This window comes from Anoplophora glabripennis, unplaced genomic scaffold (genome assembly GCF_000390285.2).
Source record: "Anoplophora glabripennis isolate ALB-LARVAE unplaced genomic scaffold, Agla_2.0 scaffold415, whole genome shotgun sequence".
NCBI lineage: Eukaryota > Metazoa > Arthropoda > Insecta > Coleoptera > Cerambycidae > Anoplophora > Anoplophora glabripennis.
The window spans coordinates 176,033-201,437 of record NW_019416502.1 but is presented as its reverse complement, the minus strand read 5'-3'; the positions used below and the strand labels follow the sequence as shown (position 1 = coordinate 201,437).

At 32.9% G+C, this 25,405-nt stretch overlaps 1 protein-coding gene across 1 annotated transcript in view; it reads left to right on the top strand.

Moving 5' to 3' along the window:
• The first annotated feature begins 843 nt into the window (after nt 1-843).
• LOC108909437 (homeobox protein SIX1-like) overlaps nt 844-25,405 on the top strand; it is a 63,225-nt gene continuing 38,663 nt past the window's right edge. Inside the window, exons 1-2 of the mRNA XM_023454762.1 lie at nt 844-1,010; nt 16,940-17,239. Coding sequence (XP_023310530.1) covers nt 17,066-17,239 — 174 coding nt within the window. The 5' untranslated portion in view covers nt 844-1,010; nt 16,940-17,065. The remainder of the gene's footprint in view (nt 1,011-16,939; nt 17,240-25,405) is intronic.

Below are 25,405 nucleotides of genomic sequence, written 5' to 3'. Positions count from 1 at the left end.
TATTGTACAGTATGTTAATAAGTTATTTAATATCAGCAAAGCATATCTTTCCAGTTATAAAAATCACCTCTTTTCATCAAATTTAAGGTAAAATCATGAGTGATCAAATAAAATTTGTATTTCATTTAACTCTAATACATCTCTTCTACTGCCATAACCAAATAATGACAAATACTGAAATTTTGTCTAATTAAAGACAATAAATCCATATTTCTGGTTCAGATATGTGAAATAAATACGAAACATTGCGTAATTTTAAGAACATCAACCTAGTTTTCCGAGCATAATGAAAGAGAATTCCTTGCAAATACAATATAGGGTTCCTGTAACGTCAAATCTAATTATGTCTAACTCTTGATGACCTCACTATTAAGATTTGAAACATATTTTTTGCTGTACCACATTTACTGATCCATCAAGCTCCCAGCTGCCTTCACGAACCCCAGGGGGTCCATCTAGCAAAATCCGTTTCGGGAAACGGCCCAAACCAATACCCCGCCCATCCAAACGTTACCCATCGCCCATGAGAAGTCACGGGAGACCGCTTCTTGATAAAAGGACGTAACGTTTATCTCGACACCCAAAAAACCAACCATCTCGTTTTACCCAGTTACCAAGAGCAACGCATCCACAAGACATGATATCTACGGCGCGGATAACAACAAATTAGCACTTCTCGGCGGTGAGCACTCGAAACGTGCTGGTCGGAAGGCAGCGCTCGCATTGGTTGGACGCTGAAGACACGCCCATGCCGCCTTGGATACCTACTAGGCGGTGCCGCCGCCCAGCGATCTAATATAGGAAAGCCGGGAAGTGGTCTGGTTTGGACAGTCGCGATCGAGAGCGTGTTGCGTGTTTTTGTATAGGTCGAGTGTTGCATATTGGGTTCCTCCGATCGCTCTCAAGAAGCGTACATTGGGGTAGCAGGCGCGGGATCAAGCTGTGCGTTGTTGTTGTGGATAATCTGTGTTTATTTTGTGACAGTGAGTGTTCTGGATTTTGTTACTGTGGTAAGTAGACTTTTTTTTAAGATGGGGATAAGATTTCACACTGCTCGTGTACTGGCAGAAGGATCGTCTTCCTAGGTTGCAATATTAAGTCTTGAAGATAATCATTTGGTGTCAGTTAAAGATATTTGCGTCGTTAAGAAAGCATATTGCTAGTTTTCGGCTATCTTTTGATTCATAGAAGCACGTTCTTTGATTCATCAACGATGACAGTTTCTATTAAACAGCGAACTGTGTCAGAATTATGCTTTTATGTGACCATTACCAAGGAATTTTCTGTGGGTGCTAGCACATTCCTAATTTTTTCAAACGAACTTGCCTAATTGATAATTAAGAAGGAATTTGTGGCTCCGTTTTGCATAGACAATGGGCGTTATTAGACTGATCAGCCAAATACCTAATTAAAATGCTAATTAATTAATTTATAACAATCTTTTTGGCTACATATTTGATGTGGCATTGATTTTTTGTACCGAATTAATTAATTGGCAGCCTGTGCGTTTAACACTTATTAAATAAAAGTTTTTCGCTTTGTTTACCAATGACGGCATTAAAAACTAATATTTCTTCTCATTTATATACATTTAGTATTTACTTTTCAGTATTCAATTAACAGTTTTTTTTTTACTTTGTGTGATCCGTCGGGAGAACAATAGGTACTGGAAAAGGCATTTAAAATTGATTGTAATCAGTTTAAACTTTAACAAGTATTGCTAGAAATGACAAAAGTATTCAAATATTAAGTGTCAAATCAACAAATATCGTCTCTTCTGTATTGTTGAATTAGTGATTAGGTATTGGTCGTAATTTAATGGAATGAGTGCATGATTTTCTATTCCATCATATCTAGAATTGCCTCTTCCTCATCAGCAGTCATTGCCAAAGGTCGCCCATGTCTTTGTAATGGCTTAAACGTATCACACTTTCTGAAAGAAAAGAAAAGGGCAGCAAAAAGTATGTAACTTGTCTATAGTTTGGATATACCTAATTCTTCACACCTCCTTTTAACTACCCGTCCACTAAATCTCTGCTCCATATGGCAACAATCAAATCTCATTTCTACATTTTATAAAAATATGTTGAAAATCTTATCTATCACAGTTTTAAGGGTTTTAGAAGCAAATTGTTACTTAAACTGTTATAATAGGGTAATACAGGTGTTATAATAATAATGGTAAATGCGTAAATAACTTTGTGAGTCGGTCGAAAGGTCACTTTGATGGTAGAAATGTGTTACAGTACACCTCCTTTAACTATTCCTTAGGTTATTTTTTCTTATCCGGAAAAAATTATCTAATTTCCATCCCTCTTTCAGACAAGTAACTTTGGCGGTGAAATTTGGTTTTAGTACAATCATAGACAGTAAAATTGTTATAAATTTGTTTTTACTAATTCAGTTTTAGGGGCTAACTTCACTCAATTTTGATAATAGTCTTCTTGTACATACTTTAAACTCATGCTGAATCCTGCAATCGCTTCAAAGTGTAGAAACAATTATTCACTCAATCAGCTTTATTTTCTGTACCAGTTCAGCTTTGCAAAATTTTTTTCTCAATTTACTTTGAGTAGAAACGTAGTGATGCCAGTCCAAAGAATTTCTTCCGTCGGACAGCGGATAAACTGGCCAGTCTAATTTATTCCGGTCTATTATTAGATTTTTAAAAATAAACCGCACATACCTACTCAAAAGATACCTATATCTTAAAAATAGACTAGGTACTACAGGCGGTTCCTTCAAAACGCGTTGTAAAATAAGGCGGTACATAGGTATTTAATTTTTCTGTTGAAATATAAACAATCAAAATCAAATTTTCAATTCAATCAAAATTTAACTTCTTGGTTGTAGGTAGGTATTTATTAGGAATATAACCTCAGAACTTTGAAAACAAAATAGAACAGGAAAAAGAAAGGCTTAGCCGCTGTCTACCTTTTGAAATTATCGACCTTTAGTTACTTCTGTCAATAAAATTTTTATAATAAAGTTTAGTAAAGTTGAAGCAAATCTAAGACAATATCGAACGCTAAAGAAGAAAAAAGGTTTTTTAGGGTATGCTTGCAATGAAAATCAAGAATTAGATTTATTATTAACTAGGTAGATTAATTTTTTTGTTAACACGCAAAAAATGTAAAGACGTACTTAGGATACGATACATAGATACGATAGATGATGATGAAATTACAAGACATGTTCGATATACTCGCCATTTTCTTGTATGCATGGCTTGAAATTAAATTGAGTCCTTCTCAACATTTCTGGATCATTCCGTATTACGTCCCCTCGTCAAAAGTTTGACAATTCATTTATTATAAAATGATATCATCGCTATCTACGATAGTAGTGATTGTAGTGAGTAGTTGTTGTACTTGAGTGGTTGATAATAATGATTGTCTAAAATTGAAAACATTTTTTTGCGTAAAAACTATGAATACTACAAGATTTTACTAAGAGCACGAAAATCTCGAAAAAGGACTGATGCATGAATAAAAATAATGAATTGATTCCAGCAACCAAATAAAAGGTTCTGGTAATTCTTGCACCAAAGCACTCAAGAATTTACCACTAGCCCGAGGTGGATAGACGCGGTTGCCTCATCGAAACACGAGTTTTACTTAGAAACATGTCCACAGTAAGTTTCATTAAAATCCATAGTAACATTCTCCAGATATTACAAAAAACATAATTTTTTTCAAGAACTTTGACAATCAATAGCAGAGGAGTTAGACATTTTTTCTTAATGGAAGTTACGTCAGATTTATTTACGTCTTTTGAGCCAAAACATGTCGCAGTACCTTTTTGATCATGTGCGTATGGGACACCCTGTACAGCTTTAGTACCTAAGTATCAAAATATAAAGACAAAGTACATAGATTTGCTCCAAATTCTAAAGAAATATGATTACCTATCCATGCAAAATATAAAGACATTTTGTTAAGATATTTTATATGGAATACATGGAAGTGGAAGTACTACTACTACAACAAATATTACATTGCGACGTTTCATCCTTAATTACAACAAAACCACTAGTCCAGTAATTGAAGGTAAAATACTGTATAATATTCCCAGACAGCACCGATTTGCACCAAAATTAGGATTTAGGTGCTACTTCAAAGTTGACCCTGTGCCGGGGGTTGCTTTTTATTTTTTAGTGGTGAAAACTGCCCCTATTCGAAAATAATAGAATTGCAGATTCGAGCGTGTAATAGGTTGAAATCATCTTTAAATAAGTAACTATGATGAATTGAAAATTGTCAATCCTTCAAAACTAATATATTAAAATATTCAGCAACTTGGAATAATTTAATCATATAGTGATTTTAAATTAGGATTTCTTTACTGTTTTAATTTTTTATTATTTATTTATAAGTTTCTACCCTTATAAAAACCACTCCTTGCAAAAAAAATCGAACAATAATTATATTTAAAAAAAAATTGTTTAGCTCAAAATATAATACAATATTTTTATTCTTTAAAATGTAATGTATTTATTTTATCAAGCCTTAAAAAACCATACTGATTAAAATTTGCAATCAGAAATAGGGAAAATAAGAATTTTATTGTTATATGAATTTTAATTTTTTTATTTTTGTAAGAAATATTTTTTTATTGCAAGTAACATAAATAATCAAAAATCATCTTCACTCTCGTCTTCCTTTTCTATTCTATTCCTAAAATTCCTATTTCTATTTCTAAAATATAGCTATAATGTGTATTCATCAATGCTCAGATATACGTTTTCTGATATCTGCAAAAATATGTGATTGGTTTTTTACCCATAACTCGCTTAGTTTTTATGCTATCAATCCCTTCAAAAAAACAATTTTTTAAGGCCTATAAGATCAAATAAGTTAAATTTTCCTTCAGCCCTTATTTTTGTAATGGTTTGAGCTGAAAGGGTTTGAACAAGTTGCTATTTACGAACATATGCAAACTTTAAACAGCCATATCTTACTTAATTTTTATCCTACAGAAAAAAAAAACAAAATTTTCAAAACAGCCAAATCTACAATTTTGTACTCTACAAAATTTTGCGTATCATTAATAGTTTTTGAGTTATTTTGAAGAAAAGACATTTTTTTCTAAAAATAAAAAAATCTCTTTTCTGAAGCTCAACTTTTTTCAAAACTAAGCACTTTGAACCGGTCAAACTTCTATAGCATATTTCAAGTAGTACATAAATAAAGTAAATTGTAAAGTAGTAACTATTATTTTCAATTGGAGTGGTAATTAGGGGGTGATTTTCACGTTTTTTGTGGCCGAGAAAAATACGGACCAACTTTATTTTCGTCATAACTCGCTTAGGTTTGATGCTAGGGACTGTTATAAAAAATAAAAATAAAGGTTCTTTCAAGCACTTTAAAAAAGGTTCTATGAGTAGGTATTCCTTGAAAAATGCATTGTTTTTTGGATATTTCACGTTGAAACTTTCAATTTTGGCGATTGACGAATAAGAATCAACCTTCAACAAGCTGTTACTCCGCTTGTATTGGGTCTACAGACATCACATATACACCATTCTTTTTGTCTTTTTATAAGCTACATTTTTATAACAATGTTTTTTTTGATAAAATACTTACTTTTTGAGTTATTCCCGAAAAGCCGTCTGAAGTGTTTTTTTTTTTTTGTTAAAAAATTTACACTTTCACTCGCGAATAAGTCGAAAAGTATTGACTTTCAGAAAAAGCTTTATAGAACAAAAGTTGCTTAGAATTAGTCAATATATCTATTCCCGGAGTTACCTATTTTCAATGAAACATTGTTCACCCCCGAGAAGGGGTGGCATCCACCCCCAAGGTAAAAGCAACCTCCAGTCCTCCAGTCAACTTTGAAATAGAGGTTAAGTAGAACCTAAATCCAAATTTTTATTATAAATCGGCGCGGTTTGGCGAAATTATACGGGAAAATGATCATAGACTGGACTACACTGCTTTTCTCCAATTTCGTTACGCCTAATTTCGGAGTTGGCGTAAAACGAACGTACTCCCGCACCTACCCGCAATTCAAGCCAGTCACCCATTCCACAGATAGTGACAATAATCGCTAATTCCCAATAAATTTACAACGTAACAATTTGGAGAATGTGCCGTGACGTTTATGTTCCCGATAGCAATTAAGATAGCGCTTATATCTATGTAAATCATAGCGGAAGGGTTTAATACATCGCAGCAATAAAAATAGCGTTGCTATCTTCGGACACATCTGTCGTTGGGATCGTCTCTTTCTCTAAACTCCGAAACGATTTGTGTTCGTAAACGGCAATGGGCAGATAGTTGCGCTATTATGAAAGATTTGATATCGTCGTTTATGGGTTAATAAAAATAAATAGCTGTGATAGTGGTAATCGTCCGTATTAGTTATTATAAACAAAAGTGGATGGTAGAAACGCAGGATGTAGATTGAAAAAAAAATGGTACAATTTTCTTGAATGTTCGAAAGTTACCACAATAAATAGACGTACTTATTAGAAATTGACATTAGATAAACCAAAATATTGAACTTTACACTACAAAAACAAGAGTGCTGTGTTTGATGTCTTATATTTTTTATACCTATATTTACTTCAAAAACATAAACGTGACAACACTGTACAACATGTTTTTAAATAGATCACAAATGAAACACGTGGAAAACAGATTGATGTGAAAATTCTATAAATGTCACCTATTTTGTACGACATTTTGTAACATATTCGTCCCTTTGCTTTTTGTTTGATGTTTACACAGGGTGTTGTTAAAAGTAGTATTAACGAGCGTTCAAATAAAAACGTGGTCAAGTTGGTTCTGAAAATTTGGACGTAGGGCGTAGCGTATAGCAAATGATCTTAAACGTCATCTGTCAAAGCGCTATATCGCCGCTATCAATTTGAATATTTTCGTTTTAAAAAGCGTTTAAAATGGTGTTTTCTCAAGAACAAAAAGTGTTTATCATAGAGTCCTACTTTAGAAATGGACGCAAGATTGATGGAATATGGAAGTATTCTATTGAGGAATGTTTCATAGAATTTCAAAATCAATTTCCCGGCGTTGTTGAGTACAAAATTTTTCAAAGTGCAGTTCAGCGTTGTGTTAATGTTTTTCGTGAAACGGGCAGTGTAACAAGAAAAGAAGGAAGCGGCCGACCTAAAAAGCGGACTGAAGAATTAAAAGAAAATGTCCAACAAATAATGGAAAATGCGCCAAGAACTTCTGTACGTGTTTTATCACAAATGGTGGGAGTATCAGTCGGTACCTGCCACACAGTGTTAAAAAAAGATTTGCGTTTGTTCTCCTATCGTTTAACTTGTCAGCAAGAACTTCATGAAGTTGATTTTCCGCGACGGGCTGTATTTTGTGAATGGTTTTTAAACAACTACGGTGAACTTCATAATATCACCTTTTTTTCTGATGAAGCCTGGTTTCATTTAAGTGGTTACGTAAACTCACAGAATATGAGAATGTGGTCTTCTGAAAAACCAGATAACTTTTTTGTCGAGGGCCCTCTACACGCTCAAAAAATTGGAGTTTGGTGTGCTCTCAATCGAAGGAGGATTTATGGACCTATTTTTTTTAATGGTACTCTTACTGCGCAAAGGTATAGAGAAGAAATTATCGCTCCTTTTGTTAACCAGCTGGAAGAAAACGAAATTACAAACTTTTACTTTCAACAAGATGGCGCAAGGGCACATACGGCAGGCGAGACGATGAATATGTTGAGGGAAGTTTTCCAAAATCGACTAATAAGTCTCAATGCTGAACATGAATTTCCACCGAGGTCATGTGATATTACGCCGTGTGATTTCTTTTTGTGGCCTTACCTTAAAAACACTATTTTTGAACTGCCTATTCCTGATTTAAACCATCTGCAGGCTCGACTTATAGACAAGATTCGTGAAATTAACAATACCCCGAGCATCTTAGAAAATGTCTTTAATTCTTTGAGGAACAGGTGTGAAAAGTGCTTGGAACAAGGAGGGGGACACTTTCAGCAGCTGCTTTAATTTATTGTTATAACAAGGAGGGGGACACTTTCCGCAGCTCCTTTAATTGTTTGTTATTGTTATCACGATTATTCTTTAAAATAAAGTTATATAGTCATTAACGTTATTGAAACTGACAGCTGCTATACAGCTCGTTGAGAAATAAGGTTAAGTTGGTCGCTATAAGCTACTCCCTACGTTCAATGTGTCAGAGCCAACTTCGACCACGTTTTTATTTGAACGCTCGTTATAATCTTAACAACTCCATATTTATATAAAAATTAAATAGTAATATACAGGTGCTTTGAATAGGTGTAACATTTATAGGGAGGAGAATATGTTTTCTATTATATAATTTTTTTGTTTGTTTTTTCACATATTCGGTATTTATCAGTTGGGATAATCCATCTAATATCGTCTTCTTGCAGCTCTACCGTTTTCTTCTTACAAAAAGTAAATTCTAAGTATCTCTTTGTTGTATATTCATAATCGCCAAATAATAGGCAATTTTGAAATCTATTTAACATATCTATTTTCCCTATATCTATTTAGTAGGTTTTTTAAAATTAGAATTCAATGCAAATCAGCATGGGATACATCTAAAATCAATAAAAGCAACTGGTGGACTAAATCGTATATCTGTACGAATATTTTTAAATATATACATTATGTAAAAAGCGTGTGTATTTACATAAACATAAAATAAATATGCATTTGTTATACCTATTATAAAAATACAAATTAAACATATATGTTCTTTGATAAATAAATAAACACTATGGAAAATAAAATGAAAGAGAATAATACACATAAAGTAACAAAAAATATTAAAAAATAGTTTCAATGAATTTCACATTTCAAAGCTAAAAAGGCGCTCCTACGTAGGTATTTAATTTTTAGTAAGGGCACCTAAAATTTCTTTAGATTTCCAACGAGTTACCTATAAAGGTTTGGAAATATCCCTAGAATTGATATACTCGTTATAGACGCACCAGATAGCTTTTTTGACGAAATTATTACGTTTTTGTGATTACTGGTGGGTGCGAATGTGACGAACTAATGACACATCACTAGAGCATGCAGAAGAAAAAAGTTACATTCAACTTGTTCAACTATCATTCACAGAAACTCACAAGGCACTGTATTTCATGATTTTGAGTGATATCTTTGGCATTAACACAATAAAACTGCATCAAAAATACCTAAGTACCAGCCGACTGTTTCTCAACTACGCACCAACAAGGAAAATGTACCATTCACTCTGTAGGGATTAACACTACTCAATACTTTGGAGGTTAAAAATGCCGCAAAGTAGCTGATGGATATGTCAAAGATTCTCTTCAACAGAATATTAGATTGAAGAGAAAATTTTGAACAACGATACTGACGTTACCTCTACTACTGCTTGTTTTACAGTTACTACTAACGCTACCTCTTCTACTGCTTGTTCTACGTTTACAGTTACAAATATTAATAGAATAATGTGTCACAATTGTATTAGTTTTGGAACTGGATTTCAATTTCACAACGCAATTTTTCTTTTTAATACAGATAGATACTAATAAATAGTTAATTATTTAATGCTGTTTTCTTTATTTAGATTATGATTATTTTATTTGAGTAGTTACTAAAAAAAATGTAACTAGTGATTTAAATTTTATCACAAAAAACGACTTATAAAACATCTACAAAACTGCATGTGTTGGACAAAATACATTTCCGTTTAAAATCTATTTGTGCAACCCTTTCAAGTGAGGAAGAGACGGTTTGTTAACGCAAGAATATATGATGTTTCCCTGAATGATTGCATTATTTGAGATTGTAAACATATCAGGCATGTGTTTTTCTATTATTTCACCAACACACACAATAAAACTCGAGTTCGAAGATGTAGACTGCGGTAGTGCTACTCATTTTGATTTCAATAATCGATAAAACACACTCTTAGTCAAAGTTAGGCTCCTAATATTTAGAGTTGGTTGGTTTTAATTAATAGAATATCAGACTTACAAAAAAGTCCAAACCCAAAGATCTGACATGTCATTTTCGACGTAATTTGATGAGCTAAAAATGATACGACCGGCCGGTATCTTATAAAATCTATACATGGACCCAAAAATCGCTCAATTTAGCCAAAGGAGTCTTAGTTTTGCTCGGACTAACAAGATTATGGTCCATCTTTGTTTCTAGGGTAACTTACACATTTTTTTAAACATAACCGACTCCAAACTTCTCCCCGGTTTTGGTGACGCCCAAACTACTAACGACACCATCCACCGATCAATATCCGACAAAAGCTCAGCCTTAACCTCCAACATCGCCTAATCGATTCTAATATATTTATATCCTAACGTACGACCAGACTTTATTAATTTATCACACAACCAAATTGTTTTTCTATGCCCGAACTTATGTTTATTCATTAGCCGGGCCGGGCGTCGATAAATTACATTGAATAAGGCAAATATTTCCAGGCAGGTGAACGACTCCAACGGGCTATAAATCATTTCCCGTTGATGGGTTGCTAATTAGACGCTATGGCAACCATTCAACCACTTGAAGCGGCTCTAAATAGTGTTAAGAGGGTGCGATATGCCGGCTAACGCATATGTGTGCAGAAAAACGAAGTTGTAGGCGATTTTCCTTGCCTGCCGTTATTAATCACCCGCTAAATGTTTCATGTTTGCTAGTTAGCAGGTTATTGTTTTAATTTAATTACTAACTTGTGTACATTTCGTAAATTCAAGACCAAAGTTTGTGAAGATGGGGCGTTATTAATTGAATGTACAAGAATTTTCTTTCCAATCTTGATTTTCGAAATGTCCTTTAGATACTTTGCAACCACCAAAACGTTCAAAGTAGTGATGTCTACACCACGATCTGCTAAAAAGAGGAGATATTGATATGCGAAATTAATGACCAGGATCTGTTTTCTGAAGACGCAAACTTCGGTATTTCCGATACAGCTTCATCGGGCTAGATAGATAGGGATGTTATGAACCAAATGTAAAAGTTATTCTTTCTAATTTGAGAAATGAGCTTATTTTTATTAAAGCTCCTTAGTATCATGATTATTGTATGCGTTATCAGATCTGTTCTAAACATAAACGATAAGAAAGTGATAAAAAATCGTAATCGAATAGTGCTATTTTGTATAAAACTGCATAGGTTCATGAAATTTTAGACGACATAAATAAATATTTTCAACAAATGGTGATTAGAGATAGTATTCCACAGGGATAAGTAATTGGGCCTATGTTGTACTACCTTGTATAAATGTTTTAATAACTTTTTTCTTGAACCGTCACAAAACTATGACATTTTTTGACTGTCAAAAGTCTCTAAAATTGACATTTTCCGTACTGAGAAAAAAAATGGTATCTTAGCAACAAAAGTATTCACTTCTAATCCTAGGAGCTAAATTTGACACGTAAGTTTTAATTTATAAAAGTTTATTCAACAATATTTACAATATTTTTTGTTTATCCACATTGATCAGATATTGCAGATATTCAAATATAAATTGTTAAGGATCTTAATTAATGCCAGCAAATAAAGTTATGTATCTAATTCTGACATAGTCTTATCTTTATAACATAAACAACTATCATAGAAGTAACTTTAGTCCAAACGGATTTAGGACAGATCTGTTTCAAAGAGTCCATATTTGGGTGAATCGTATATCCATTGAGATTTTTGGCTTTCTGGCTTTCAAATATCACTAGAAATGAAAATATNTATGCTGTGTTTACGTTCTCGTAGGTGCAAGAAGCCGATGCTCCTTACTTATTTTTAGCTACGATGCATTAAATCCATACTTTTAAGAATATTTCTTAATATCTGGTAATGTCTCTATTTTCTTTCATAGCAACTAACGTCTATGTAAAGATTATTTATAATTTTGACAATAAAACTGCCATTTTTCTTACTCTTCAAGATTTTTTCGGTGTAATGTAGACCAAAGTTTTTTAGGAACTAAAGTTCTTTAACTTTTACCACGAACCAACGGATACTATGTATCGTTCAAAAAGTACAACAATCTGCCCCTGTCGCTCCCACGGCTTGCGACCAATTGACGTGGCACCGAGTATCGGTGGCTAAGTGGCTCAATATTTTATAAACGCTCCACTATGCCCGCGTAGCTGATGTCCGAGATGGGATCCGCACCCTGAGCCCCGGACTTTATCATTTAATGACGGCCATACTTCACGGCCTGACGTGAACTTATAGAAGGGCTCTCAAGCTTTCAAACGCTTTTTGAAAAATTCGAATCCATCAATTAGGAGAGCTCTAGCGCTTATTTAAACATTGGTCGAATTTTTGTACTATAATTTTGTATTTTTGTTATATAATGAGTTAATTTCTCATTTACTTATATTTTAAACAGTAAATAATAAATATTTGAATTAAACTTTAATCACAAAAGAAATGATGATTAAATTTAATTAATTAATTACTAATTTTCGACATATTTAGAAAATAATTGTTGTTTAAACTAGTCTACTTACCCTATTTAAAGAATTAATAGAATTAGGATTTGTACCTATAAAAAATGTTGTACTAATAAAGCAAAATCTTGTCAATATTGAGGGCAAAACCTTGCCAAATCGCCGAAAATGAAAGAGGCAAACTCGTGCAACAACAATGCAAAGAATTCGAGGAGATTTATTCCGCTTTAAGGGGTGGCTAACTCTTCGACAACAGCAATTCGAAATATTTACTTCATCAAAGTCGAAAAGCCGCTTCTAGGACTGTAAATATTGATGCACGGACTGAACCACCGTATTTACCTGGCTCGACTCAAATCCAAACACCGGTAGTAGGTAAAAAGGAAACTGAATTTGTTTTCCTGTCCGGTGGTCTTCGCGCTTATTGGCGTTTTTTTGTTGTACTTGACAGATAGATGGATTTGGAGTATCATAAATGCTTTGAAGGGTCATAATAGGGTCTAAGTCAACAATATCTGTATGAAATATTAGTCTGGTAATAAAAACAACTTTTTGTATGGCCTCTACTCAAAAATACTTTTTTCACTATTTAGCTGTGCGCAAACTAGCTAATTTCTTAGGAAATTAGGAAATGTGGCAGAAAAAATAGATAATTCTGCCACAAAGTGACGTAAGTTTTACAAATTGATTTTTAGTGACTGAAATCAAATTTCGATCACTAGTGACTAAATCTTTTTAGTTATTATCGAAATAAAATGATTATAATATTATAAAGAGAGCAACATTAAGAAAAATAACAAGTTAAACTATTTACCTCCTTTTTATAAATATTTATAGTAACCTTTTACTTACTAAGAACATCAATGAACTTCTAAACTTGAATGATTGTCTGCATAAATCACATATTTAACATATACACAGTAACACATTCTTCATCATCTGTTTGTTTTGGTGTACGTATACGGCTTGCAGTATAAAAATAAATGTAATTTAAGGACTACAGACTATATCAAATAACGTAACGTAATCTTCGTTAAATATGTTGTAATGCTTCCCATTTATCGAGAGGATATGTTGCAGTTATAGTGTTTCTTAAGTCGGGAATCTGAGGGTGCTGGAACGAAATTTTTACGCACTTTCATCAGGACCGGTCTTAAAAGAAATTCGACCCTTTTCTAGTCCATGTTTGTACGGAAAATGACGAAAAGTTGGCATACACATATTTAGAATAATTGAAATAAATTATGTATTGTTTTTTAATACCTAAAATTTATTTGTAGAATATTGAGGATGTGGGTATAGATCGACGAAACGCCGACGATTATATACAGGGTGGTCCAGGTTTCAGTCAGGAAACTTCATCAAATGATATATCGAATTATTTTAAGCAAAACGTTTAAAATATTACATTTTCTGAAATATAACGAGCGTTCAAATAAAAACGTGGTCGAAGTTGGCTCTGACACATTGGACGTAGGGAGTAGCTTATAGCGACCAACTTAACCTCATTTCTCAACGAGCTGTATAGCAGCTGTCAGTTTCAATAACGTTAATGACTATATAACTTTATTTTAAAGAATAATCGTGATAACAATAACAAACAATTAAAGGAGCTGCGGAAAGTGTCCCCCTCCTTGTTATAACAATAAATTAAAGCAGCTGCTGAAAGTGTCCCCCTCCTTGTTCCAAGCACTTTTCACACCTGTTCCTCAAAGAATTAAAGACATTTTCTAAGATGCTCGGGGTATTGTTAATTTCACGAATCTTGTCTATAAGTCGAGCCTGCAGATGGTTTAAATCAGGAATAGGCAGTTCAAAAATAGTGTTTTTAAGGTAAGGCCACAAAAAGAAATCACACGGCGTAATATCACATGACCTCGGTGGAAATTCATGTTCAGCATTGAGACTTATTAGTCGATTTTGGAAAACTTCCCTCAACATATTCATCGTCTCGCCTGCCGTATGTGCCCTTGCGCCATCTTGTTGAAAGTAAAAGTTTGTAATTTCGTTTTCTTCCAGCTGGTTAACAAAAGGAGCGATAATTTCTTCTCTATACCTTTGCGCAGTAAGAGTACCATTAAAAAAAATAGGTCCATAAATCCTCCTTCGATTGAGAGCACACCAAACTCCAATTTTTTGAGCGTGTAGAGGGCCCTCGACAAAAAAGTTATCTGGTTTTTCAGAAGACCACATTCTCATATTCTGTGAGTTTACGTAACCACTTAAATGAAACCAGGCTTCATCAGAAAAAAAGGTGATATTATGAAGTTCACCGTAGTTGTTTAAAAACCATTCACAAAATACAGCCCGTCGCGGAAAATCAACTTCATGAAGTTCTTGCTGACAAGTTAAACGATAGGAGAACAAACGCAAATCTTTTTTTAACACTGTGTGGCAGGTACCGACTGATACTCCCACCATTTGTGATAAAACACGTACAGAAGTTCTTGGCGCATTTTCCATTATTTGTTGGACATTTTCTTTTAATTCTTCAGTCCGCTTTTTAGGTCGGCCGCTTCCTTCTTTTCTTGTTACACTGCCCGTTTCACGAAAAACATTAACACAACGCTGAACTGCACTTTGAAAAATTTTGTACTCAACAACGCCGGGAAATTGATTTTGAAATTCTATGAAACATTCCTCAATAGAATACTTCCATATTCCATCAATCTTGCGTCCATTTCTAAAGTAGGACTCTATGATAAACACTTTTTGTTCTTGAGAAAACACCATTTTAAACGCTTTTTAAAACGAAAATATTCAAATTGATAGCGGCGATATAGCGCTTTGACAGATGACGTTTAAGTTCATTTGCTATACGCTACGCCCTACGTCCAAATTTTCAGAACCAACTTGACCACGTTTTTATTTGAACGCTCGTTATATTCGTAAACTTAGACCTTTAGACTTAATATCGTAATTTTTAATAAAAAAATTTTCATAAGTCGTTTTTGTATAATGTAGTCTTATTTTCTATTTAACTAAGATTGATTAAAAAAAAAATTAGATCTTTAAAACAGTTTGTTCTTCTACCAAAATGAAGAAACATTTATTCCTAGAAATAAATGCAGGTGAAAATCGAATTAATTTAATTTACAGCATACGTATCTCCATTATAAGTCAACTTAGTGAATTTTCATTTCTAATTAAATAAATAAGCTAACCAAGTTTCATTAGTCTAACGACGTAAAACATCAAAAAAAATATTTAGAACTCTGAAATAATTTCTAATATTTCGAATTTTCACCACCAAGAACGGCGGTGACAGCATTTTTAACATTAAGGCGATATTTCGCATTGTATTAGCTATGTCCTGTCCAAATTTCGTTCGTGCAACTCTCTTGGTTTCGACAATGCCTATGTATGTTTTCAGCCACGAAAATTGAATAATTTCAAATATTTCGAATTTTCACCACCCAGAACGGCAGTGACAGCATTTTTAACATTAAGGCGATGTTTCGCATTATATTAGCTATGTCTGTTCAAATTTAGTTTCGTGTAACTCTCTCGGTTTCAAAAAACAATACCCTATATATGTTTTCAGCCACGAAATTTAAATAATTCCAAATATTTCGAATTTTTGGTTAAATAGGTATCTATAATTACGTATTCGTAACGTACAATATAGGTTAAGGTAATTTATTCGTCTGATCAGTTCACCAATTCCTTTAATCAAGACCTAAAATATTGTCTCTAAAACTAATCTGTGTAGAAGCCACTGTGGCAGCTTAGTAATTTATGACTTTAATGCAATGATATTTAAATTAATACTCAATTAATAATTAGCAGTAAATCGGATTTTAGTAAAACTCACTCATTTCTGATGCAATAGTTTCACTCAGTACTCATACTAATACAGTGAAAATTTTACTCAATCGAGTGTGGAAAGAAATTGATACATTGTTGTGTAAAATTGAGTGAAATTTGTGTGAAATTTTTTACAATGTATTCTGAGTATGTAAAACCAATTAAAAGTAGACTTTTTCTCTATATTTATTAAGTAATTTTTTACCTTTAATATATCAATTTTTAATTTAATGTTTTGTGAGTTTTCAGAAAATCAACAAAATCGACGGCTTTTGTATGATTTAAATGAATTTTTAATATTTCAAAGTCGTTGCAGCCTCAATCTCGATTTAATCGATTTCGTAAATTTTGGCGAAGTCGCCAGTTTTAAAAACTTGTTTCCACACATCATCACTTCCCTTAAAAGATGTTTAATATCTACATCACTTCTTGAGGGTACAAACAATCAGAAAAAGATAATCAACAGCTTACTTCCTCATTAAATCTAATTTTTACCAATTCATGGCCTTCTTATGACCACGTAAATCTAAAACAAATGAACAACGGTTTCGAATAAATAACTACCCACTATGTTAGACACAAAAGAACGATAACAAGATTAATCAACACGAGTTTAATAGCGATACAACACAAAATTGTGGGTAGATTTCACTGTTCACCTTAATATTCCTAGTTTTATTTTAGGCCAATGGGATTTTCAGTGACATATCTGCATTTTCAGGCGGAACACCATCACCGAAGACACCCACGCCCCCTGCCGACGGCCTCTCCACCTAGACGACGCAAAATGAGCGTGAGATAAGCCGAGGAGGATCGCGTGTGCCTCGACGGACCGGGAGAAGACGAAATGCTGTCGACGGCGGCGGGGCTGGGCTACGGGGGTGGTCACCAACACCAGCACCAGCAGGCCACAGTCTCCATGACCAACGCCACGCCCCCTTACAGCCCCCCACCCCAGGCCAGACACAGCCCCCTGCCCAGCTTCGGATTCACCCAGGAGCAGGTCGCCTGCGTGTGCGAGGTGAGCGGGAGGGTTGCGGGATGTTGACGGAAATCGGCGGGAGTCGTCGAAGGGTGCGCTTTTTGTGTGCGATTATAAAGATTGGAAGTAAAACATTGTATTCAAAATATAAAGGTAATTATTTACTATCACAAAATATGCCCAAATCGTCACAATTGTACCTTTCTATTTTCGAGGGTGCTGAACACGAATCTGGAGTTATTTTTGCGCAGTCGATCTTAGTTTTCGAAAAAAAATATTTCAAAATTCTAACCCGGACATTTCACAGGACACTACATACGACACTGTATATTTTAGGTAGCTTTCAAAACATCTGTAATGAACAATAAACATTGTTTAAAAAACGCATTTCCTCAAATTTCACGTAAAAAATATTTACTGTCGCAAAACATGCTCAAATCGTCACAAAAAATTTTCTGCCCCTTCTTTTCGAGGGTGCTGAACACGAATCTGGATTTTTTTTTTCGAGAAAAAAATTCTAAATTCTAAACCGGACATTTCACAGATCACTACGCACGACAAACAAACAGTGGTCAAGTTGTCCGACAAAAATTAACATTTAACATCCTTCGTATATACAATCACAAAGTAACATAATAATATAATTCCATCTGAAAATCTGGAAAATTAGGAAAACCTTTTTAGTAAAAACTAAAATCCCAACTTTTTTTTAAACCTTTTTAAATAAATCTAAGAATAATATTTTTTATGAGAAAAATATTTCTTTGAAAATGAATAAATCTAAAAATATATTATATTAATTTTATGTGAAAAGGGTTTGTTTTAATTTTTATGAAAATATATTTTTATTGAATGCGCGTTTATAATAAAAAAAATTGAACGTTAGGAAGATAATCTTTGTATTTTAATCTTTAATCAATAAAAATATTTTACTATTAGTAAGTATGGTGATTTGTATTATTCTAATATTTGATTCAACCAAAAATAATAGCAATTGTACATTAATTTATATATATTTTTTTTATTCCTTCATTTTTTGAAATAATAATTTACAAAAAAAAACGTATTTTAATTTTATGCTATAGCTATTTAATAATACCTAAACAATTTAAGGAGGTTTATCTGATTTGGAATTGACGAACAAAAATTCATAAAAAATTAATATAAGTTTATTAATATGAAGAAATTCCTCAAGCAACAGCAACTTGTATAAATAGGAAACCGATATCTAAGGAACCGTATGACAGCTCGTAGAAATCGATTAGGTACTCGTAAGATACATAATTTATAATAATTTTCCTTCAAACTGCTGTTGTTGATTAACTTAACGTCCATATGCGTGATAGCGGCAACGCCGCGATTCTCGACGTAGCGTATTATTTGAAATTCGCAGGTGTTACATATGGTGTATATTTCAAGCTTAGGCATCCAAACAAAGCCAGCCAAGTGCAACGTTGCCAAATCTAAAGGCTTATTACTTTAGTCACTAAAGAATGTACAGGAACTCTCGTTAGACTTTTAGACGTATCTCCGTACCCTATAAAGCTCTTTAATATAAAAAGTGCGAGGTAGCTACTAGAAAAATGAGAAATACAAAGAAATCAGTGCAATTTAATATTAATCAATAAGAAAACAAGTCTCATTTTATCTGTGAACCGTGGCATCTGTTTTTTCATTTTTCATTTACTCTTTATTATAATAAAAAAGTACAAACATTTTAAATTTAATTTGCATTCAATATTTTATAACAAATTTTAACAATTGTTATAAATGAAACTTATAGTATAATAACAATGCCTTTTTTTAAATAATTACTTTATCAATATTTTTATTTTTTATCAGTAGGTAGCCTATTTTTTTTAAGAAATACGTTTATTTAAGATCAAGTAATCATATTTTATTATATAAAGAGCATTGCGCTTTTACATTTATAGAAAAATAGAAATAAATTAGCTGTACTTTTAACATTTTTATCAGGTACTATATGGAAAAGTATAATATCGATATCATGACTGGAGTAATAGGAAAATTCGTATTTAATAAAATTTCGATCATTAAAATTAAAGTTTGACACTTTATTTTTATTATATTTTTTAAATTATTTAATTTATTAAAAAAAAGTTCAATTAAAGTATTTTAAATGTTTTATCAGTTTTTTATTAATTTGCGGTGCTGTTTTCATCGGACGCATATTTTTTGTAATAAATACTTTATTTCAAAATGAAAAAAAAAACAGACTTGCATGTATGAGGAAACATAATCTCGTCATTTTGACATTTTTGGGGCGTCGGACTGCTCGTACGCTGCATGATTTTTATCGGCTAAATATTTTTTTAATTGTTTTGTCATAAAAACTGACCGTTCCGCATAAAAATTCGTGTTCAGCAACCCACAAAAATAAGAGGAAGGAAAATGTTTGTGACGATTTAACATTTCGTGCTATAGTAAATAATTATCAGTACAAATTCAACAATGTTTCACTAAAAGGGCGTTATTTCGAAAAATACAAAAATTTAGCTATGCTAGATGCTAGAACAAATGTTAATCTGTGCCCAAAATGTAATAATTAGGCCAAATATGCCTCAGTCCATAGTTGCTTCATTTTTGGAAGCCACATTACAAATTGACTTAATTCTCTGAAAATCATATTAGCCAGTAGCTATCGGGAGGTCCCTTTGTTAAGTACGTTAGAATTTCGTTTGACTCCCAATTGTATATTTCAGAGAAGTCATATTAGGTACTATTTTATTCGTAAAAGGAGTAACTTTAGAGTTTGATTATTTGAGGTAGGAGGATTCGGATATGTTTCACGATACAGTAGCACACTTCTATACATATAGGAGTTTCCCTCACAAAACCCTATTCCTAATAACATACCGGTTTGTTTGTCAAAACTGATTTAGTAATGACAATTCGTGAAAATAATGAGTACTGAAACCAATAGTGACCTACTATGGTTTGCATCAAACAAAATACTCCAAAAACATTTGAAGAAAATTGACATTACGATCTCGTTTTACTCAAAAGTGTAATTTCCTTAATCAACTTCGCTGTTTATTCCTGAAACACCCTGTACCAGAGCTCCCGCCATGCTCACTTCCCAACGAATTCAAATTTAAATTCATAACTTTTAATTTACCCTAATCCCCTACCGTCGCAGCTACCGATGCACCCTTATCTCTATACCATCATTATCCCCTGCCACTGGGGATGAATTCCCGATATAACAAACAATTACGGCCGCCTGGGGTGGAAATGGGCATTAGCCAATAAAGATTACCAGATAATGCCAGTCAAAATGTCATCGTTCATAACAGTCTCTTTGGATTGTATCTATAAGGGAAGGGATGTTTTTCGAGGGGGGCTCTAATGGTAATAAACATATTTTTCACGGTGTTTTGGACTGATATTATAATTAAATTATGTCTTCCTTGTAGAGGAGACACAAGGATATAAATACGGGGTGCGTTGTAAAAGTTTTATGAATATGTCGGAGATGTCTTTCTCACAGACCGAGTCCTTCAGACTTTGGCAATTCCAGAATTCTTTACTCAGGGAATACCCTTTTATAAATTGTACCTAGATCACAAAACTTAGAAATAGTTATTTATGAATTAAGCCGGTTATGTTATTCCCGAGTTTTATGGTGGCAAGCTGGGGTTTGGAGGGACTTACGGGTCACTCAACGTAGCCGCGGTCAAAGGATGGATAGCATTTACCTTATGATTACTTTGTAAGGGAATCCCTAGGATATAACGAATTTGATTGGTTCATTTAAGAATAATTTTGACCTGACGAGTGAATAGAAGTACAGAGAGATATGTACTGAAGGTAGTTCTACTTGAGCATTGAAGATGTGAGTACACTACTATTCTGTTGACCGTGGATTCGTTATCGGGCCTCTGGTTGTTGTCATAAAACACCTCGAGTACTTTATTTGTAACGTTTTATTTTAAATCATTTTCATTTACGGTATTACTTATTATTTCGTGAAGATGAGTGACACGAGTAGTGATATTAACGCCCAAGTTAGCCCTACGACTCCGACATATTTAATATAATACGTTGACTTTGTACGTGTAAATCTTTGTTTTTAACTCTGAGTTTGTTTCGATATCCTCAGCTTCAAAGAGTCTCCAGAGAGACCATTTCCTTTTCCTTCACTTTAGTTGGCATAATTATGTATATATCTTGAAAANCTACAAAAATTCCTTTATTCTCATAAACTATTTATTTTAAATGTAATTTATTATAAATCCAATTTGTTTCCTAAATTCCACATATGTACTACATTTTACCTCTGTACGCGCCACTGTTGTTTACTTGTTTTTTGGAAGCGCTCTCTAATTGACGGCAAAGCTCGCCAGGTTAGTATTTGACGTATAACCGACCAGTTCGTACACTCGATGCACCTGGGCGACTACAGCTACTACCAGAACACAGTGCGTATGCAGCGGTATTTCAGATTTTACATTGAATTTCATTTTAAATTTGAAATGATTTATCTTACGCCTCCTAAAAATTATGACACGATTTTTCTTTGATAAAAGGCCGACAATTTTTTGCTCTACTTTGCATCGTATACGATCCTACTATAATACTATTCATTTGTAAAAAGCGGAAAACATTCTTCTGATTCTGTAGAGTTAACAAAGCTGTAGTTGGTAGGTACTTTTATGGCAAATTATTAAATTGCGTGGTATAACAAAATACGTAACAATCGGAAAAAGATAAACAAATTACATATTACAGCATCTTTTTGAGATATTACTGGCATATATTCGTAATAACACCAATTTCCGTCATTATTTTCAATAAATTCTTAAGATTAGATTAAGCCGTAAACAAATAATTGTTTACGTACTTAATAATATATGACACTGATACTGATCTTTAATATTTGAGATGGGATTAGGGAGATACAGCTGAAATTAAAGTGGAATTTTAAACCACGGCTAAATCAACAATGGTACGAATTTAGTTGCCTTAAAATAATATTATCCAAAGCCCCCCTTATCAATTTTAAATACCTGATATATGTGCAAGTAATTCAATGTTTATTTAACTCAGGTGTTTTTTATTTATTAATTTTAACGCTGCAGTAAATACATCTCTTAGCAGCAAAGTCAAGTGAAAAGAATTCACAATATCAAATTCTTATGTATCATTTTGTGATCTTTTATCAAAATATCATTAAAATTATATCTCAAACTAGTCAACATTCATTATTTTCTATGTCTGAAAATTGCAAATTGAGTTTCCCAATATTATAGTGGATCCATTTTTTCCAGACGTGGAGGCAAATAAGATAATATCTTAAAACCGTATCTTGTTCTGAAGCTTCCGTTATGGCGCAATAATTATTTTTCGATGTATTATCAGGTATCGATGCTGACGCAGCAAATGAAACAGAAACTTCAATCAGTTTGGATTTTATTATCAATAAAATTTTCAATGTATATTTCCTCCACCGAAGTAGATTTCCAACCTCCATGTTTGACCCAGTATCAGCTAAACTCATTGGAGAAGATTATCTAAAACGGTGGGCCGCTTCTTATTTTATTCATACCAACCACTTATCTAATGAAAAATCTACAATATTTTTATATATTTAGGGCATAAAGCAAAGTATATTGTAATATGAAATACTTCTGCGATAAAGTCTCTGATTATGTGTCTTGCTATTGGAATTTTCTTAGTAAGTAGTAATCTCTGTCTTCTTTGGGCGATATACAATCAATTTACTTTAAAAAAAAATTAAATAAATGTTGTAGGTTTCACTTTAACGACCTTGTATCTAAAATAAGCCAGTAGCACATCTTGAGTTGTTTTTAAATTTTCGTTCGTTTCTTAAAAAATGTTTGACACAGTATTTACAGGGTGATTCACTATATTTTGACCCACCCATTAACTTTTTTGTTTTAAGAATTATAAAAAAAATGTAAAATACTAAAGTTGCACAATTTTTTATGAATTTTTCAAAAAGATTACCTACCTATTCATATGTTTGACAAAACCAAAGTAATCAAGTAATCAATGCTATACAGGGTGTCACCTAATGTTACATACTGCAACGGTATAATCTAAAACCCAAATGTCGATTTACCCAGACTTGCTTAAACGAAAAAAGTCGCTAAAAAAGTTACAAGGTGTTGAAGTTCCTTTTTTTTATTTCTTGTTGTGTATTAAGTATAACTGTTGAACATTTACAAAATTTATTGCAAAAATATTCATCGCTTATCAAACTACTGACCAAAAAGTGCGTGTGCGATCGACATATTGTTGCTAACACATAAAAATGCCTTAAGCAAGGTTATTTGAATTGGCTTAAACGGATTATATACTCTAAATCTATTCAGATAATAAAGTTTATAAACAGTTTAGGCAGATTTTATCGTTTGATATCCACAATTTTTTTCAAATCCTATTACACACATAGTTATCCTTATCGTATATCGAACGTTTCAATTTTTTTTAATTAGAAGAGTACGACTTGAAATACAATCGAATGTTGACGTCGCACTAGATAGCTACGATTCTACGCAATTGTTTACAAGTGCCTGGATCACTATTAATAACGTAATACTTGCAATACCAATAAAATTACAGTTAATAATAGTTAAAGATATGTTAAATCTGTATGATGCAGAAGCTCTTTCGAGGTCAAAGTTCAAATTAATGCAGGTTTAAAAATCGTTTACCAATACCGAATAAATAACGACTCTAGATTTTACAACCTTATTATTTACTACAACTTTATATACAGGGTGTCCCAATATTTAGGGTACATGAAACAACCATAGTTTCCTGCAATCTAATTAAGCAGATTTAATTAAGCGTATCTACATCCTTACTTCGTTTAGGGCATTAAATTTCCTTAATTCTGCAAATTGTGAACGGCATCTTCAATCCTATTCCACAATTTTGTCCCTATCCAATAAAACTCACAGAGTACACTTTCTGTTTTAAAGACCCCCAAATTAAAAAATCCGAAGGACTTAAGTCAGGTGAACGTGGTGGCTAGTGAATTAGAGCATCGTCTATCCACTTGCTTGCATTGTAGCAAAATTGCACTCAAATTAGCTCAATTTTACTCAATAATTTGTTTGTCAAAGAAAAGTACTTACAATGCAAAAAAAAATGTGTATTAATTTGCGTCACCACAACAACAATGACCTTATGGGTCAGTCCCTATAAGAAAACTGTCTGTTACAAATTTCTCTAAATTAGAATACGTTATCAAATAAATTGCTATTCAAGTGACGTAATTATTTTAAGTTTGAATCGAAAACGCATTAGAAATTATTTTTTGCCAACTTTGGTGTTTTCTAGCGGTTGAACGAAGAAACTCAGACGTAAGCTTAGTTAAATCTGTTTATTTTGATCATAGAAAACCGTCCATGTACACGAATATTCGAACACCCAGTATAGTTAGATATTATTAACAATTATAAAGACATATGTAAATAATAAAATAGTTTTTTTGCATTGATATATCTCGAAAAAGAAATTAATTTAGCCAGCTCTCTGGTGCTCTGCGTGAAGCTGCTTAGGCCAGGAAAATAAGCTGTGAAATTACCATTTCGCGACTTTTTGTTTCGGCAAGCTGAATTTATCACTATAGATGCTAAATATTATGTACAATAACATATTACTTTCCACAGTCATAAAAATGGGGGGAGGATTGTTTACAGGGTGGTTAATTGTATAATTTTTACGTAAATTCACGTTTTTCCTTTATAACTTTTTTCCGTTCATTTCCACGAGAAAACAGTAAAGCACTTTTGTTTTTTTCGTTTTCAAAAGACCTACAAAACTAGCCCTCGAGCGTCAAAAAATATTGATTAGATCAAAAGTTATAAACAGAAGAAGTTTATTTATGACTTTTGAATTAAACATTTATAAACTGCGTTATTATTACCAGAACGTTTTGGCATCGCATCCTCTCATTCTTTATCACTCACTGTCTAATATAACTCACACGAAATCTGGAATCGTTAATTACAAGTTATAAGTTATGGCCTTATAAACAAATTAACTAATTATTAGTCTGGACGATCCCGAGGATCTTCCACAATCGCACGGATTTTGTTCATGGTAGATTTCATAATAATACATTGAAACTATTAATTCAAAACTTACATCTAGTTCTGTGAATGTGGCTAGCTCCGATGACTTTCTTAACTTTTTTGCTTCCCCTTTGTC